Source organism: Lonchura striata, chromosome 7, assembly GCF_050655825.1.
Source record: "Lonchura striata isolate lonStrDom1 chromosome 7, ASM5065582v1, whole genome shotgun sequence".
Lineage (NCBI taxonomy): Eukaryota > Metazoa > Chordata > Aves > Passeriformes > Estrildidae > Lonchura > Lonchura striata.
Window position 1 is genome coordinate 26,330,476 of NC_140709.1, and position 16,924 is coordinate 26,347,399.

Genomic DNA, 16,924 nt, shown 5'->3' on the forward strand with positions numbered 1-16,924 from the left:
TAAGCAGAGTGCAGAGGCTGCAGAGGGACTTCAGTTGGCCTGAAGTGGTTCAAGAAGTGCTGAAAGCAAATCTTCCCCAAGGCCTTCCTGTAATCCACAGCAAGGTCAGATTCCTCTGGAGTAACAGGGCTTTGCAAACTGTCAGTAGCATGTAGACAATCTTAGCTAACACAATTTAGAAAAATTGCTGGTAAGTGAAAAGGTATCATTCATCAGTCTGAGGGAATAATCCCCATATAAGACTATAAATCATTTGGTTTGTCACTTTATTGTGCCTGGGATTAAGTTGTACAAATTCTGGAAACACAGCATCTCTGACTTCCTCTCTTCAAAGAAACTACACATGGTTTGCCCAAAAACTCCATGTTTGTCATCACACGGGACAGCCAACATGAGGATTTCTCCTGCAAAATTGAGTAAAACCCCGAGCCTGCTTATCTTTGGAATGACTGCCCCCATGATAGCAGAGTTTTGTAATACTTTTGTGTGTTCCTAAGTCTTCCGCAGACCCATTCTTCTTATCAGGGGCCAGAGTTAAATTTTTGCAGCGATAACGGGTTGTTTCATTGTGGAACAACAGCATGTTTGTGTTTATCAGGGCCTCTGACTGCTGTGAGTATCTCGCCCTCTAATCCATCTTCCCTGGAGCGTATTTGAACATTCCAGTCCTCTGAGGAGCTCTCAGGTAGCAAACACGCAGCTGCTGGGGACTTCCAGTGGTCCCGGGGGATGCCGGCGGCCCCGTGCAGTGCCGCCTTCCCGGACTGCCGGCAGGCACCGCGGCCCAGCAGCGACCTGAGCGCGCAGCGAGGGCGGGACGCGGCACCGCCGGGGCTCCGCCGCCCGGCCCGGGAGCCCTCCGGCCCCTGGGAGGGACGGGAGGAGGGACACGAGCGGCTCCAACTGCGGCGGGGCTGCCGGCGCGGCAGCGCTGGCGCTGTGGCTCGTGTACCTGCGCGGTGCAGTGGCCGCCGCAATCCCGGGGCTGTCCCGGGGCTGTCCCGGGGCTGTCCCGGGGCTGTCCCGGGGCAGTCCCGGGGCTGTCCCGGGGCTGTCCCGGGGCTGTCCCGGGGCAGTCCCGGGGCTGTCCCGGGGCTGTCCCGGGGCTGTCCCGCATTCCCCCCGGCCGCTCCCGCGGCGCCCGCAGCACGTGCCCGCCCGGCCAGCGCGAGCCCCCCGGGGGCGGAGCCGAGCGCGCGGCGCCGAGCGGGCGGGGCCACGGGGCGCGTCTGAGGCCTCGCGCCGGCCGTGCGCGCGCGTGCGCGCGGGGAAGGCGAGGGGAGGGGAGGGCGGGGCGGCGGCCGCGTGATGAGCCCCGCGCCCATTGGCGGAGCTGCCGTCACGCGGGGCCGCGGCGGGAGGCGATTGGGCGGCGGCGGCGGGGCGGGGCCCGGGCTCCCCCCGGCGGCCGCTCGCGCGAGGCCTGTGCTCGCCGCGTGCGGGAGGCGGCGGGGCGGTCGCGCGGCCGTGGGGGCGGGCGGGGCCGCGCGCGGCCGGGGCGGGGGCGGAGGCGCTGAGCCCGCCCCGCGCTCCGACCCGCCCTGCGCCCGCCTCCCCTCCCCCGGCCCAGCCCGGAGCCGCGCAGCCGGGGCCCGGCGGGGGAGCGCCGAGCTCCATGGGCAACACCGTCACCTGCTGCGTATCCCCGGACGCCAGCCCCAAGCTCAGCCGGGCTCGCGGCGGCGGCGGCGGGGCAGCACCGGGGCCCGATCGCTGGGCGGACGCGTACCAGGCGGCGGCAGCGGGCGGCGGCGGCGGCGGCGGCTCGGGGTCGGCGGAGGCCGAGTCGGGGGACTCGGATCCCGGCGGCGGCGGCGGCGGCCCCCACCTCCAGCACATCAGCGACCGGGAGTTCCCGGATGGTGAGCGGCGGGCGGGGAGCGGCGGGCACCGCATCCCCGTGCCCTCGGTGCCCCCGCTCCGCCCGGGCGGGCACTCGGGGGGCACTGGCGGCCCGAGGCGCGGCCCCTTTGTCCGGCGGCGGGGCAGCAGCGCGGTCCCGCCGGCCCCGCGGGGCTCGGCCCCCGCCGCGCCCCAGCCAAAGTTCCCCGCGGCTGTCACGGCGCCGGCACAGCCCCGCGGCTCCGGGCTCGGGCCGGCACCTCCGCCCGCGGGACGAGCCTCGGGCCGCTCGGCCAGTCCCCGCCCGGGCCGGGAGCGCCTCCCCTGCCGGGCAGCGCCCAGCCCTGCCCGGGTCCCGGAGAGGGGTCGGGAGCGAGAACGTGGCACAGCCCCCGGTGCTCCTGGCTGAGGTGGGGAAGTGTGGCTGCTCCCTTCTCCTTAACTATGGAGTCGTGACTCGGTCGTAGTGTTCGGGCAGATCGCAAAAGCTGCTGCATTTCCAGTCTCTGTTGAACAGGAGGAAGGAAGAGGGTGTGTGGGGAGTGAGGGAATTAAGAATTACAAAGATTGTGTGCATATGACATCACCTTGGCTGGACGTGAGTAATTTATCCTCTTGGCTGTGCAGGGTTGTAACTGTGGACTCATGACACCGGCGTTCCTTGTCGCGTAGCTCTCGGTGTTCCTCATTTGCTTTCCTTGGACTGATGGGGAAGTACGCGTGTGCTGCTCGGCTCCCGCACAGACCCGCTCCGTAAGGCATCATCTCCTCCGGGGCCGGGAGCGCTGCGGGCTGTGCTGCGGGAATTCCCGGGCCTTGGGACGGCTGCGGGGTGCTCCTGTCTGCCCGGGCGCTCACGTGGTGCTGCTGCAGCCGCACGGCGCAGTCTAGCACCTCATGATATTTAAAACTTAGTTTAATTAACATCTTGCTATTCCCATTCGCAAATATAACCACACCTATGCGAAATATATTAGCTTGGAAAGAGAGAGCCTGCCTGACATCTTTAATGTACGGTGCATACAGTAACAATAATCACTGTAATCCATACTCTTCTTGAACTTAAGAAAAAAATTTTTGCTAACGGACTCGCTGCAGAAGAGTGTGAGGAGACCTTCCAAAATGGAATTGTTCAACTTGCAGGGTTCTGCACAGCACCATATGGTGCAGCTGTTCCAGAAATGAGATGGAACAGTCAGCCCCTTGGAGCTCCTCTGAGACAGCTGTGCAGTAGTAGGAATTATGTTTGCTGCCTAGGAGAAATAAACCTTTATTTTTGCAGGAAGATTATTACAGAATTCTCTCTCAACTCATTACGGGAGGAGGAGCTAAACTCTAAAGATTCTAATAAGCTAAGTAAAAATGCCTAAGCTGAACAAATCTCCTCAGGAATAAGGGTTGTATTTGTTTGAATCTTTACTATGTGATCATGTCAGCTGTGCTGAGTAACAGATTTAATTGTGAATTCATCTGTGTTTCAAGACTGGCCTTGAAGTAGAGAAGTATTCATTTTTTTAGAATTTGCAAGCCTGAATAAAAGTGTATAGTCCAAGAATAAAATACTAGCTGTCCATCAAAAATCTTACTTTTGTGGCTATAGAAACTTGAGTCTTGAGGCAGGAGGTAATCCTAAAATTAGAACTGCATAAGTGGTATACGTTTAAGATGATTTTAAAGATCACTTTTACAGTGATATGTGGTTCGCTATAGCCCTCCAAAGTTGATGTGCTGCAAGTGATGGATTATATTTGAAGTTTTCTGATTGATGCAATTCTTTAGGGGTGCAGAAAGTATCAAAGTTTGATACCTTTATTAAAATAAAATTCTGGATAGTCAGTCTTAGAAGTAAAACTCCTTGTGTTGATTTTTGTATGCAAAAATGTATGCACTCTGTGGATAGATTTGAAGCAGTTAACTTCAAAATGTAAAGCACTATTTTTGAAGTTTGAAATCAAGTGTTACAGGCTTTATGAAGAAGTTAGAAGTGAGACAGCTATCTGTTTAATTTAATACCTCCTATGAAAGACTAAATCTGTAATAAACCAGATACCTGTGCTTATTCCTCTTAAACTCTAGGATGTAAAAGCTGTTGGCATACCCAAACCATACAAAGAGCCTGCACCTTTCTGTGCTCTTGACTACTAGAAAGTATTCCTTTCATTTTGGGGATAAAATGTATTTCTGTAACTGATTATTGTATAATATCATAGGCTAGCTAAGATGCAAACTTCATATGTAATGGGAGCGAGGCTGAGAACCTACTAACTGCCCTTTTCTTAAACCCTTTGGCAGGGAGAAAGGAGAAAGCTGCAAGGAAAAAAGTCAAGATCATTTTGGCTATTTTTGTTCCATGCTGCCCAGTTCTAGGAGTTTCTAAGAAAACAGCTAAATATATCAGAGAGCTAGCATCCGAATGGGATGGAGATGCTTCATTCCTTACATTTCTACCTCTGTGCTGTTTGTTGTTCTAAAGTCTTAAGTACTTTTGCACTTGTTTTGCTAAAATTTAATGTTTTTGTTGTATCAGGAATGCAGAAAGTACCAAGAGAGATTTGGATTTTTTGTTTTGTGTTGTTTCATAGCTTTGTGTTGCTCTTCCATAGCAAGTGGAATGTGTTCCCCACAGGTCTGTGCTCTTAAGTGAGGATTATTCTGTAGCTTCTCCTTAACAGGCACTACTTTCCAGATAGCACTGCTTAGATTGCCTGTATTAGAACAGAAGGAAACAAGAAAATTCTCACTTAAAATGGACAAATTACGATGTGGTGTTTATGTATGACAAAAAAGTCAGTGGTAGGTGGAATGGAGCTAAAACACCGTAAAACTGAAAGTCTCATGTTTCAACAAAGGTTAATTCAAACAGGAAAGGTTTGTCAGATCCTCTACTAAGAGAATTTAAAACATGACCTTGTATTTTATGGCGCCCAAGATCCTGAGCCATAACCTGTTTGGTACACACTTTCTCCAAACGAGAAATAAGCCTGAATTTGTGATTTGATATGCTAAGGCACGTTGGATTAAGTAAACAAGGAATAAATATAACTTTGAAAACAGAAGTTTCTTCCAAATACGTTGATGCCTACTGCTAATATTAAATATCAAAGTCTGCCATGAATCTAAAGCAGCTAGTTGACTTTTCAGCTGAGCATTAAGTGTTCCTTAAATCAACAGTTCAACACAGTTTGCATTGACCAAAAAGGCTTTCCTATCTAGTTTTAGTAATTGTAGCTCTTTGATCTTAGTATGCCATTTGGGCTGTGGTGATTGGATTGGTGTTTGTTTGGGTTTGTTTGGTTGTTTGGGTTTTCCCCTCCAAAATGAATGTCTGCTAATCTTTATTTTGGGCTTCCTTTTTATTTCCCTGAGATTTTTTTTTCTAGTTATTTGGGGGAAGAACTTATGGCTGGCACTTTCTTGCTATATCCCTATGTTTAAACATAGATATACTTCTTGAAAAATTCATTGATCCTTGGATAAAACTAGAACAAGACCTTGCTTAGAAGATGTTTCTCACTTGTACTTGAAATCATCTCCCTGCACTGCTGCTGTTCACCAAGTTTGAGCAGAGGTTTGCGCGATTCCCTTGAACCAGGGGGAAGAGTGTTGCCCTGCTGGAGTGGTGGGACAAAGCCACCTCGTACCCTCACCTGAATAACTGGAGATGGAGAATGACAAGGGAAAAGTCAGGGGTAAGAGGGAACAGCAAATGGGATCAGGAGAGGAGCTGATTGGAATGTGATTGTCACACACTGGTTAGATGGGAAAGCAAATGGAAGAGAGCTTAGAAGAGGAGAGTTAAAAGGGATGTAGTGAGGTTTACCTGGCTAGTGCCTAGAGTAACTTGAAAGCTTCAGGGTGTCTGCATGCTGCAGTTATTAAATAGTGTTGAAGATGAACAGATATTTTGTCTATAAGCCTCCTTGCAGAAGGTCTACATACTGCTCATTTGTTTCTCTTATATAATTTCATCTTATTTCAGGAATGTGGGTGGAGGTTTTTTCCTGGTTTATTTTTTTAGTTTGAGATTTGTTTGTTGTTGGATTATTTTTAAAATCCTAGTTAAAATGTTAGTTAAGTTAAAACAGTTTGGTGCAAAGAATCAGCTTTTTGGTGCCAGCAGTTTCATCACAGGAGAGGCTTAACCATCTTCTGTTGGTTTTTGTTCCTCTGTATTTGAAGATTGGTAGCTGCATAGGTTGAAAAATACTGTTGTCTGGGCAAACATGAAGCTAGAGCTAAAAACCAAATGATGCCTTTTCTTAGTATTCCCCCTCCTTTTTTCCTTGTTGCTACTGAGTTTTTGACCTAACTTAGACTCAGGCTTGGTTCCCATAACTGTCAATATCCCTTTCCAAAAACTGACTAGACATTCATTACAAAGGTATTTGTAGCAGTTGCAGATAGTCTGTGATCTTGACAAGTATGAAGTACTGGACTTGCTGTAAGCCTGAAGCACCTTCCATGTTGTTACCTTAAGAAGCTTGATGCCATGGCCTCTAGAAACAATCTGTGAAGTACCTGCAGTGGAAATGACTGAATCACAAAGTCACCCAGGAACAGCAACGAAATTTACCTACAGAATTGGGAATTTGAAAAAAAAAATTCATCAGTGCAGTATTTTTATTTCTGTTTTTTATGCTTGGATGCTGCTGGCAACTAAGGAATCCTTTATCCTTTTTTTTTCCCTTCAGGAAGTCTTGGAGACTTTTGCAGCAAGCAAGTAAACCTTATGTTTTTAAGAGTAGTTGGTATAGAACATATGTACATGAAGCTCATGTGGAGGGAGACTGATTTGTGTTTCTGGTGTGTTTCTTCAGGCTTTCAGCATAACAGGTATTGAAAGGAAATATATAATCAGAGAAGTTTGATGAGACTTACAGAACTAAGGAAACTGAATTCATTTTTAACTGATTCTGTGAGACTTAACTCTAGCATCCTTATCCTCTGCTGGCTTTCTTCAGGAGATTTTCTGTTTTCCCTCCTACCTGCAGGGTAGATGTAGAACAACAGAAGTTCTGTGGCTAGAAGTATGTGTTCTCTCAAGTGTGATCATTGTGGTGAGGTCATACCAAAAAGCTGACTAACAGGGGAATGAACTCCTGCACAGCCAACAAAACACAAAACCCTACTCCTCCCAGATTCATATTGCACATTAAATTAACATTTCTAGCCATGTTTCTTCCACATACAGGGAGAAGAAAAAAGTTACTGTGGGAAGCAGGAGGGAAATTATACCAAACATTAAGAATCCAGACCTTGCATCTGTAGATCCTTGCCAGCAAATTTATGTTGAGATTTTTAAACCCATCTGTTTTTTTTTTTTTTCATTACATCTAGAGTTTGAATGTGCACTTTTATTTCACTCATTAAAAAAATAATGTTTTCAGAAGAAAACTCTGAATGTTTTGATTTCAAGAGATAAGTGAGGATGGTAATGATGTAAAAAATCTTGGTGCTATTTCTTTAAATGTGTAGTAAAACCAGATGAATAAAATTGAAGCTTTTCCTTGCAGGTGGTGTGAATATCAGGATTACCTTAACAGCTTACACAAAAATCCCCCTGTCAGCCAGGTAGTGTTCTACAATGTTTGATGAGCTGTGTGTGTATAGCACAGCTTTGCCTCTGTTTGGAGTTCTGAAAGGGTCTCATATTATTGCAGTAATCAAACATTGCTGATTTTTTTCCAGTATGAAAGCTAACACTGGCTTGTTATGAAATGTGTCCGTCAGGCTCAGATAATAAACTGCTGAATGCCAGTATATTTCAAAGACTAAAACAAGCTTTTCTGTAAAGCTCTTGGACATGTTTTGTTACGTGGATAGTTATTTTTCTTTCACAGAACAGACTGCAGGTGAGGTCCAGGCTTCATTTGAAATTTGCAAATGTGAACAATTGGAAGAGGTGAAAAATGTACCACGTGCCAGTCCATCAGGTGGCATGTGACACCAGCAAACACTGCAGTGTGTCTTGCTTTGGTCACCTGCAGGCACAACCTGAGACTGGAATTTCTGGTACTCATCTGTTCCGCTTTCTGAACTATGGCTTGGAAGTGAGGCAGAGAACATGTGAGGAGTGTTTCCTTGTGCCTGCTGTTGTCAGCATGGATCTAAGATTCTAAAATTTGGTTACTCTTTAATGTATAGCAATTTTTTTTTTTTTTATGGTTTGGTGGTTTTGGTTTTGTTTTTTGGGGGGCTGGGAGGGGTTTTGGATTTTTTTGTAGGTTTTGTTTTGGTCTTGTTTTGACTTACTAGTTAGAAAATTAGAGCTGTGGACTTTGACTTTAACCTCTGGTGATAGTGAGTTGTGTTACCTGTGAAGGTCAGTGTGGGGAATAAAAAGTGACAGCATAGAACTAATTCTTTCTCCTTGTCCTTTAAATGGTCCTAAGTTAAATGCAGTACAGGAACACATCCCTAACAAAATGTTAGTTACTTCTGCATTCTAGTTTGTGAGCTACTGTTTTCCTTCTAATTCAAAGATAAAATCTTAGGGGCATCTTGTTTACTAGTGTTTTAACTTGTTCTGCTTTTGCTGTGGAATTTGGGGCACTCCTGATAGCCTGCCTTGGCTGAAATCTGTGGAAGTGGTTATAACCCTGGCATGTACATCAGGAAATGTGTGGAAGCCTCCTGAGCTCCGTTTGGTCCCAGAAGGGGAGGGTGGGTGTTGTGCTGTGTGCAGTTGAACAGATCTCTGAGCCCTGTTTCCCCAGCAGGGGCTGTGAACAGGGTGCAATAGGATCACGTTGGGATGTCCTGTGGAGGCTTTACAGAGTGGTATGGAGAAATTAAAGAACATGTATTAATATGGTATTGATTTTTTTTAATCCACAGAAAATAACAAATTACTTAAACCCTAGGTAGTCTCCAGTATTTTATATATATATATATATATATATATATGTACTTTTGCTTTCTGAAGTTAGTTTCTCCAGCCCAACTCTACAGTGTGGTGTAAAAGAGCAAATAATCCCTTTCTAATTAAGAGAGCTTGTTGTGTATTGAAGTAATTTCTGCATCCTTCAGAAACATCAGTGTGTACTTAGATATGTGCTGGGTATTGGTAATGATATTACTGTTTCTGTAGTAGTGCCACAAAAATTAACTGACAGCTATTAAATAGCTTTAGAATATCTCTGTTGTGTCTATTGTGTAAATTCACAATATTTAGAAATCATCTTTTAACAATCTTTCAACAAGGAGAGTTGCAAATAGAAATTAACCTATGTGTGCCAGGCTCTCTAGTGCATATGGAGTGGCTGGGACAAATAAACAGAGCAAGTTAAATGCAGAAATCAGAATTGTAACTTTCCTAAAAGGTTCTGGGAAAAGAATTAGAGTAACATAATTTGAAGGAGAAATAATTTTATATTAAATTATTGTTAGGAATAACAGACTTTCTGAAATTGATTGGCAGATTAGATCATCTAATTTGTTATAATTTTTACATCTTTATTGGGAGTGTTAAGTGGCTTGTATCTTTACAGCATAAGGTAATGAAATACAAAGGAAACTCAAGCATTAGTCACAGCTAGTAAGTCATTGAGCAAGTGACAAAATTCAATTTACAGCAAAGAGATTACTGTATTATTTAATGCTTTAAAGTTGTGCTGTATCAAAATGTTACTGCTGTCTAGCAAAGCAAAGGATGGGGCTAAAACTGCTAAAGGAGATGTAATAGTTTATTGTTCTGAAGTAGTGAAATTGTCAAAGGGCTGCTGCTTAGTGTCATCTTTGACTGTCAGCTTTATTCACAGGATAATACGTGTAGCACGATGCAATGTGTAAAATGTGTTTGTAATAATTAGAAATCACCCGTGGAGGTGTGTAAACCGTAGATAAGTAGCTAGCGTTATAAATTCCTAAAACCTACACACATTCTTAGACAGCGTGGATAAAAGTAATGTCTTTATGTGGGTTTTGTGTTGTGGAAAGGATGTGAGACCTTGAGCTAGGGCAGAGGATTGCCTTTACAGCTGATGTGATCTGCCCTGTGGGGAACTGTTTGTGCTGAGATTGGCTGAGATTGTCTGAAGTGCAAGCGAGCTGCAAGGGATTCCTCAAAGGGGGATCTGTGGCAGAGGGAAGCAAGTTCAGCCTTCTCTCTGCTCCACCTGGAGGCAGGGTTGATCTGACAGGCTTGGTAGTACACATGAGTAAATGGCTCTGAGAGATGCAGAGAAATAAGGGGTGGATTGTTGTTAACACACTGCTCTCAGACAGGTGAAGGGCCCTTGTGCAGCACCATTATTGTCCTGCTCTCATAGACCTAATTTCTGGTGGGAATCTTCCCTTCTCACCCCTTTATCACTAAGTGTGAGTGTCTGATAGAAAGTGTGTTGATTTCTATTGAGTTAATAGCCTCTAGAACAAAAATGTTCTGGGCTGTTTTCTTGCTTTTTATATCGTCCTGTATTCCTCTCATTTCTTTAATTCTTGTTTCTGCGTGTTTTAATTCCTATTATTCCTGTTTATTCTGTGTCATACATGTTTGTTGTGGGGGTTTTTTTGGGTTTTTTTATATTAGCTTAGTGTGAAGCTTGAGTTTTCTGTCATACAACTTCTAGTGCAACTCCTGCTCAAGGCTTACCCTTACCTTCAGGGCTTTGGACTCATAAATGCTACCAGGATGAAGTATTAGGAGTTACGCTTGGTTGTGAGTCAAATTGTTTGCAGACAGATTTATCTCTTCCTTTGCCTTTCCTTTTGCTGTTTCCCATTAAATTTTACCTCTGCTCATGCCCTTATCTGTCTCTTGCTTTATGTTTCCTTCAGCCGTATTGCTGTTGCTTTTTGCTATTTCATGAGCAACACTGGCAGTTTAGGACGAGCAAATTACATGGCTGCTTTTTCCATTGCTTAGAAAAAAACATTGTCCAGGGGAAATGGCACAGGCAGGATGGTTAAAATTCTCTGGCAGCTTATATGGGGAAAACTACAGAGAGGTGGTCTGTTAAATGCATCTTTCTTTGCAGTCTCTTGCCAGACCAAAGCAGGTACACTGTGTCTGCTTGTGCCATGTTATCCTGGAATAACAAACCCAGCTGCAGTTGGTTTTGATCATTTCTGATGTGATTTCCTACTGAGATGATGTGTCTTGTACTATTAGTACCTTAACTCTGGTTGTATAATCTGTGTTGTGGGTTTAATGTGCTATGGGTGCTGTTAAACCTGGCTTCATCCAGCAGAAAGCTCCTGGTGACTGGCAGAGCCATTATGGAACTGGAGCCACTGAAGTCGATGATCCTTTCAGTTCTGCTCCTCTCCTTAAATGTGTGGGTCTGCTTGGTTCAGGGGTTGACTCATGTGGCCTTGTCAATTTTTGTGTCATCAGTGGATGCTGCAGTGCTGTGCATCTTCTTGCGTGGAATGACAAGAAGATATTGCAGACACTGCTTGTCTGGGATGAAAGTTGGTTATGTTCATTCTTATGCTTTTAGTCCTAGACCTGATTTCTAACATGTAAGAGGCATGGATATGGGACTGGCAGAGCACAAGAAGAGGCAGAAACAGTGTAAGAACTGAGCATTAACAAGTCACATGGTTTCAAAGTAAATCAAAACCATAGGGACATCAAGATAGTAGTGTATTTTTTAGTGAGGTGAGGGAGGATGGGTGTTATCCTCTACTGTCTCTTCCCTGGGAAAAAAAAATCTGTCCTGTTTAATATTTATCAGTGACCTGGAGGCGGTGATGGAGGATGCCCAAATTGCAGATGACAGCCAACAGTCAATGTGCTGGAGGCTGCTTATTCAGAAGGACCTGGACAGCACTGGGCCAACACCAACCCTATGAAATTCAGCCAGGAGAAACATGGAGTCCTGTGTTAGGAGTTACTGACTTCAGTTGCCTTTTAATTCACTTCAGTTGCCTTTTAATTCAGTTTTCCTGTGCTTTTTCCTCCCCAGTTTTCCTTGCTGCCTTTCCCTAAATATGGCCCAAGACTTGTACAGTCCTACAAGCTCTTACCTACCATTCCATAGTGAGTCTCATAGGCCTGTAGGTATTAGTCCCCCAAATGGGAAAGGTGGTCTAGGCTCTGTGGACCCTCATTGGAAGTTTTCAAGGCTCATGTTCTACCAAAAGCTGATTCTGTTTTCAGCAAGAGGTTGAATTGGAGACCTCTGAGATCCGTTCTAACTTGACATACCCAGTTATTCTAAAAATTAATGCTGAACTGTAAATAAGTAAGTTCTGAGTTGTTTGCTGTGTTTGCATCATAACTTGCTGATAATAATCTATATTTTAAGTCTGCATATTCCAGTCTTGTTTGGCCTGTTGATGATACTTCAGTCACTTGTACGCTGGCAAAATACTCACGCTTCTGAATCGCTGTTTGTGTTGGGTTTGTTTGTTAATGCAGTGCTAGCATTAGAAGCTGTATGCTGCCTCTTAAACATAATTTTGTTAAATCTGTGTTAGAAACTTGTCAGACTTGTGGACAAATTTTAAACAAGTTATACTATTTTGTTAAGATGCAACAAGTGGTACTTAAAATGTGGGAGTATGGCATGATAGCTATTGCGTGCTGGGGTTTTTATTTTTTCAGAGAATCAGCTGTGTATCAGAAATACTTGAGGTATGAGCTGCAAGGCAAATTCTGCTCTAGGGCATCTAAGCCAGGACTTCTTACATTTTGCTGTATGAATAAACTCAGGTATCTGTTCACTGTGTGCTGAGAATGAGCACAGTGAGGTGACAGTAGAAATACTGGTTTTGAAATTTAGCTTTTTAAAATTTCATAAGATGGTCTGCTTTCATGGCTGACTGGCCTTTTTGAGAGAAGGGGAGAATTCTCTTTTGAACAGTCTTGGTGTTCCTAAACAGATGTTGGCTACTGTACTTAAACAGTAGAGATTGAGAATTATGTGGCCCACATCCTGGACTGGTGCCAGAGCAAGAGGGCTGGACTGAGGTCAGCAGTGTTGCAAAGCCCAGCCCCTGGAAAGCACGGGAGGTCTGACAGGGTGTTGTGCACCAGTGGGACTGGGCAATGCGGAGTGCTGGGGACTTCTGCAGTTACGGTCCCTTGCTGGAGCATGGGGGCTGTGGCTGGGTTGTGGGGAGGTGCAGTAGCACATTCACACAGTTAAAACTTCAGCACCCAGGCAGCCTGTGGTTTGGCAGAGTTCTGTTGGTTGAGTGCATAAAAGATTATGGGGTCTTTTAATTAAAAGTTGATGGCAATTCTTAGATGGCGTTTCTTTTTAGGGGTGTGGCAGCTGTGTTGGTGTCCCAGATTGAACACTGCAAAGTGCAAGTGTTCATGCACAAATATGTGTGCTTGTATGGCTGGCATGGCATAAGAGTGACAACTGTAAATGGATGCAAAATTGCCCTTTGCAGGACTTAGAGGATCACAGCCCTAGATTGTGTTCTTGTGTTCACATAAGTCACTGTGTCTGCAGCATGACTTCCTTGGAAAAGCTGTTTCTTCTGTCAAAGCTAAGGCAGCTCCGAATTTCATCTTGACGGCCACAATTTCGTCAACCAACATTTGTGATCACTTTCATCTTAATCTAAGGGAGCAATATATCCTCTTCTAATGCCATCACTGCTCTGTTGTGGCAAAGGATTAAAGCAGTCGTTTGGTAGTTTTAGCTTTACATGGTTTTATTTGAAATTCCAAAAGAACTGCATAGTTAAGCTTCATGTTTTGATATTTATCAGAACTGTAAATGTTACTTATTAGGTTCTTTTGTAAGACCACAGAGATTGTTTCCTGCTGTATTTGGTACATAAAGCATAGAGGGAAAGACTACAGAGTTCCGGAAAGATAAGAAAAATTATCAACAGTGATAATTTTCTGTTGCTTTGGTATGGTTTTTTTTATTATTCTCTTGATAAAGTTCTCACTTTCTGCTTACTACTGAGCACATGCCCCACACCCAGCTATCCTAACATGCAGGGGCACAGATTGACTTTTGAAGATAAATGGGTTTTTTGAGATCTCCCTGTTCATTTTTTTTTTTCCTCAGAGGGAAGAATGTAAAATTTTTATTAATCTTGGCAAAAGTACAGTTCTGTTTCAGAGAGACAACCCATTCTATGTGACGCTGATCTCGTTTCCATCACTGTGCTTGAGCAATTTGAGGCTGGGTGGGAATTGTTGCAGTTATCATCTTTTATTAAAGGTATCTCCTTTTTTTTGTCCTTCCTATTTCAGATTTAGCCTTGGAATCTAATCCATCTGATCATCCCAGAGCAAGCACAATTTTCCTGAGCAAGTCACAAACAGATGGTAAGCTAAGGTTTTTTCCAATTTAACAAAAAACAGGAAAAAATTGGAAAAATAACCAAAAGTAACTGCTCAAGAACAGTGCTTCAGTTCTTTCAAAGCATAGCGATTAGTAATTTATGTATTTACACAGAAACGTGTTTGTAGACCATTTTACTTAACACTTAAAATCACTTGATCTTTAAAAGCTTAAGTATCAGATTTCAGAGTGCAGATCCTAGTAGTCTGAAGGAGCAAGGCTCTCTTCATTAGTGTAATTCAAGTTTCAAGCAATGGTGGGTTTTTTAACAACCAAGGACTGTTTCAAAAATTGTTTTAAAAGGAATTGTAGTTGGAAAAAAACTATGCTTCTTTAATAAATAAGAAGTCTCAGCCATTAGTCTATACCAGTTGCTTTTGCATATGTCGTTTTAAAATGTTTAAATAGTTTCAGAGGATAAATATTCTCCAATCCCAGTTTTAATTATATAGATGTATTGGGAATCTCAATTTCTTTGCAGATCCTTTATTTACATAGTAACTCAATTTTCAATTTTTGCAGATGCTGTTTTTACATAGTAACTAAATTTTGAAACAATTACTATAGCTTGTGCATTCCAAAAGGCTGTTAGAAACTGGAGGCATTTCTATATTGCACATATAAAAATTCTGTTGTCAAATTCTGATAATAGGATATTTTGAAGTTGCAACCAAAAAAAAGTTTAAGATAATATTTTTAAAATGCTGTTTCTTTTATAGTTGGTTCTTGTTTGAAGCACTGTTTTTCTAAGAAAGTGATGCACTTGAGGTTGGATGTGTTGATGGAAAGCTGCAGTGTGTCTTTTAACTTGGCACAGCTTTGCCACAGAAAATTATTTTGACAGGTCTGTCAGTTGCTGTCCTGCTATTCAGTCTTGTGGCAAGTGGTAGAATTGTCAGTTGTATCAACTTTGCAGTGCTCAGAAAATCTGTGAGCAGTGGGAACAAGCACTAGCTGGCTCTCCAGAAGAGATGATACCAAGGAAATGTAAACACCTCTTTTTTTTGGGCCTCTAAGGTCAGTCTTCAATAGCCAGAGGGTGTGACCTGCTCATTTCAGACACCTCTGAGATGAGCAGTGCTGAAGGAGCAGCTCACACACTGACAGAGTTCACAAACGCTGTCACTGTGCAGCCTTCCAGCCTTGCTGCAGAAAATGCCCAAACTAGGTGAAAAGCCTTCTTGGGGCTAGTATTGCTTTTAATTGGATTTTTCAAATAAAATGTATTGAATTGCATAGACTTGTGTTCATGTAGAAAAAGACTTCTCTAGGTGAGGTAGTAACTATTAAACTATTGTCTGAAGTCTGTATTAAATTAGTTAATTTTTATGGAAAAGTTGGGCAGAATAATTTATTTTCTAATTTTCCTTGTTCTTCTTTAGTTGACCTTCCATAGAATTAGTAAAATTAATATCCATAAGTTCTCTCTCAGTGAGATGTTATCAGGATTGAGTTTTGATTTATGAAGAAAGACTAAAAAAATGTGGATACTCTTTTCCAATTGTCAATTTTTCTACATATGTAGGAGAATGTGTCCTGCTAAAGAGTGGTAATGATCTGAAGTTAGAACTTTGGAAATGTGCCTGTCCATGCTGGTCACATTTGTGTACTTTGTGCACGTATGCAGCTCTCAGCACTCCCTAACATGCTGTTGTATTGCTGCTGTCACAGCTGGAAGTTTAACCTTGCAGTCTCTCTTGAAAGACTAACACAGTTTAAAATTATCAAATGACATGGTTTCAGTTATATGATAAATAGGTGCACAGCTTGTGCCAGCATCTCCTGTATATGAAATAACCTTTTACTTTCTGCAATAGGAGAAGAGAGAACACCTAAAAAATGCTGGGCACCTTACTTCCTCCTTGTGTGCCTTTGGTAGGCTCCGGGTGTGCTGGTTTTGCTTCTGCTTGCTGTTGAATGTTGGACATTCTGTTTGAACTATCTGAAATCATCCTGGTTTTCATGATACACAGCATCTTTTCAAAGCTGAGACCTTTTCCCCTTAGTGTGATGGGAAATAGTTGTTCCTAAATGTACATGTGGGTAGACAGAAAGACATGTAGCTTACTAGCTTGATAAAACATGGTGTTTTCTCCTCCAACTACTTTTCCAGATACCTAAAATAATATTTGAAACTCCCATACTTCAGAAAACTAGGTCATTAGAATTACTTTATTGAATGTAAATTGGGAAACTTTTCAGTTCACGGTTTTTTTCCTTCTTTCTAGTGCGAGAGAAGAGGAAGAGTAACCATATAAATCATGTAAGTAAATTGGATTCTGTGTAAATATTAGGATATGGGCCAAAGACAAATTCAAGGAAACAACTGTAGTAGTTCTAGGTATATAGTCTTACACATGTTCCAAATCCTCCTTAGAAAGGTAAAACTGAATTATCTTCACCCATCTCTAAGCAATAAACAGGTCCAATATCACAAAGCATAGAATGGCTGATGTCAAAATAATAAAGATTAATTTTTGTTGTCAGTTTTAAGTATTTCAGAAAGAAAATATAAGCCAACTTGTCTGTATTTTTTTAAACAGAAATAAAACTGCATTAATTTCCTAGCCGAGATGACAAGTCTTGAAAGACTGCTGATTGAGTATTGCCACAAGACTTACTTTAGGAAGTGTATCCAGTGTGAAAAGAGAACAATGAACAAATATCATCAGTATGATAAATAAGTGATACTCCATTAGTTTTAAAATCTGAAAATATGCTCTGAGCTTCTTCCACAAATACTAGTTGGTTTGGGCATTTCACTACAAAACAAAAGCAAAAACAAAAAAGATGCAATGTCATTAATAAGTGGATAAAAAATC

At 43.2% G+C, this 16,924-nt stretch overlaps 1 protein-coding gene across 1 annotated transcript in view; it reads left to right on the forward strand.

The window, feature by feature from the left end:
- Positions 1-1,531: 1,531 nt before the first annotated feature.
- Positions 1,532-16,924, forward strand: part of CCNYL1 (cyclin Y like 1) — a 33,493-nt gene continuing 18,100 nt past the window's right edge. The window contains exons 1-3 of the mRNA XM_031505379.3: positions 1,532-1,862; positions 14,012-14,086; positions 16,331-16,365. Coding sequence (XP_031361239.2) covers positions 1,616-1,862; positions 14,012-14,086; positions 16,331-16,365 — 357 coding nt within the window. The 5' untranslated portion in view covers positions 1,532-1,615. The remainder of the gene's footprint in view (positions 1,863-14,011; positions 14,087-16,330; positions 16,366-16,924) is intronic.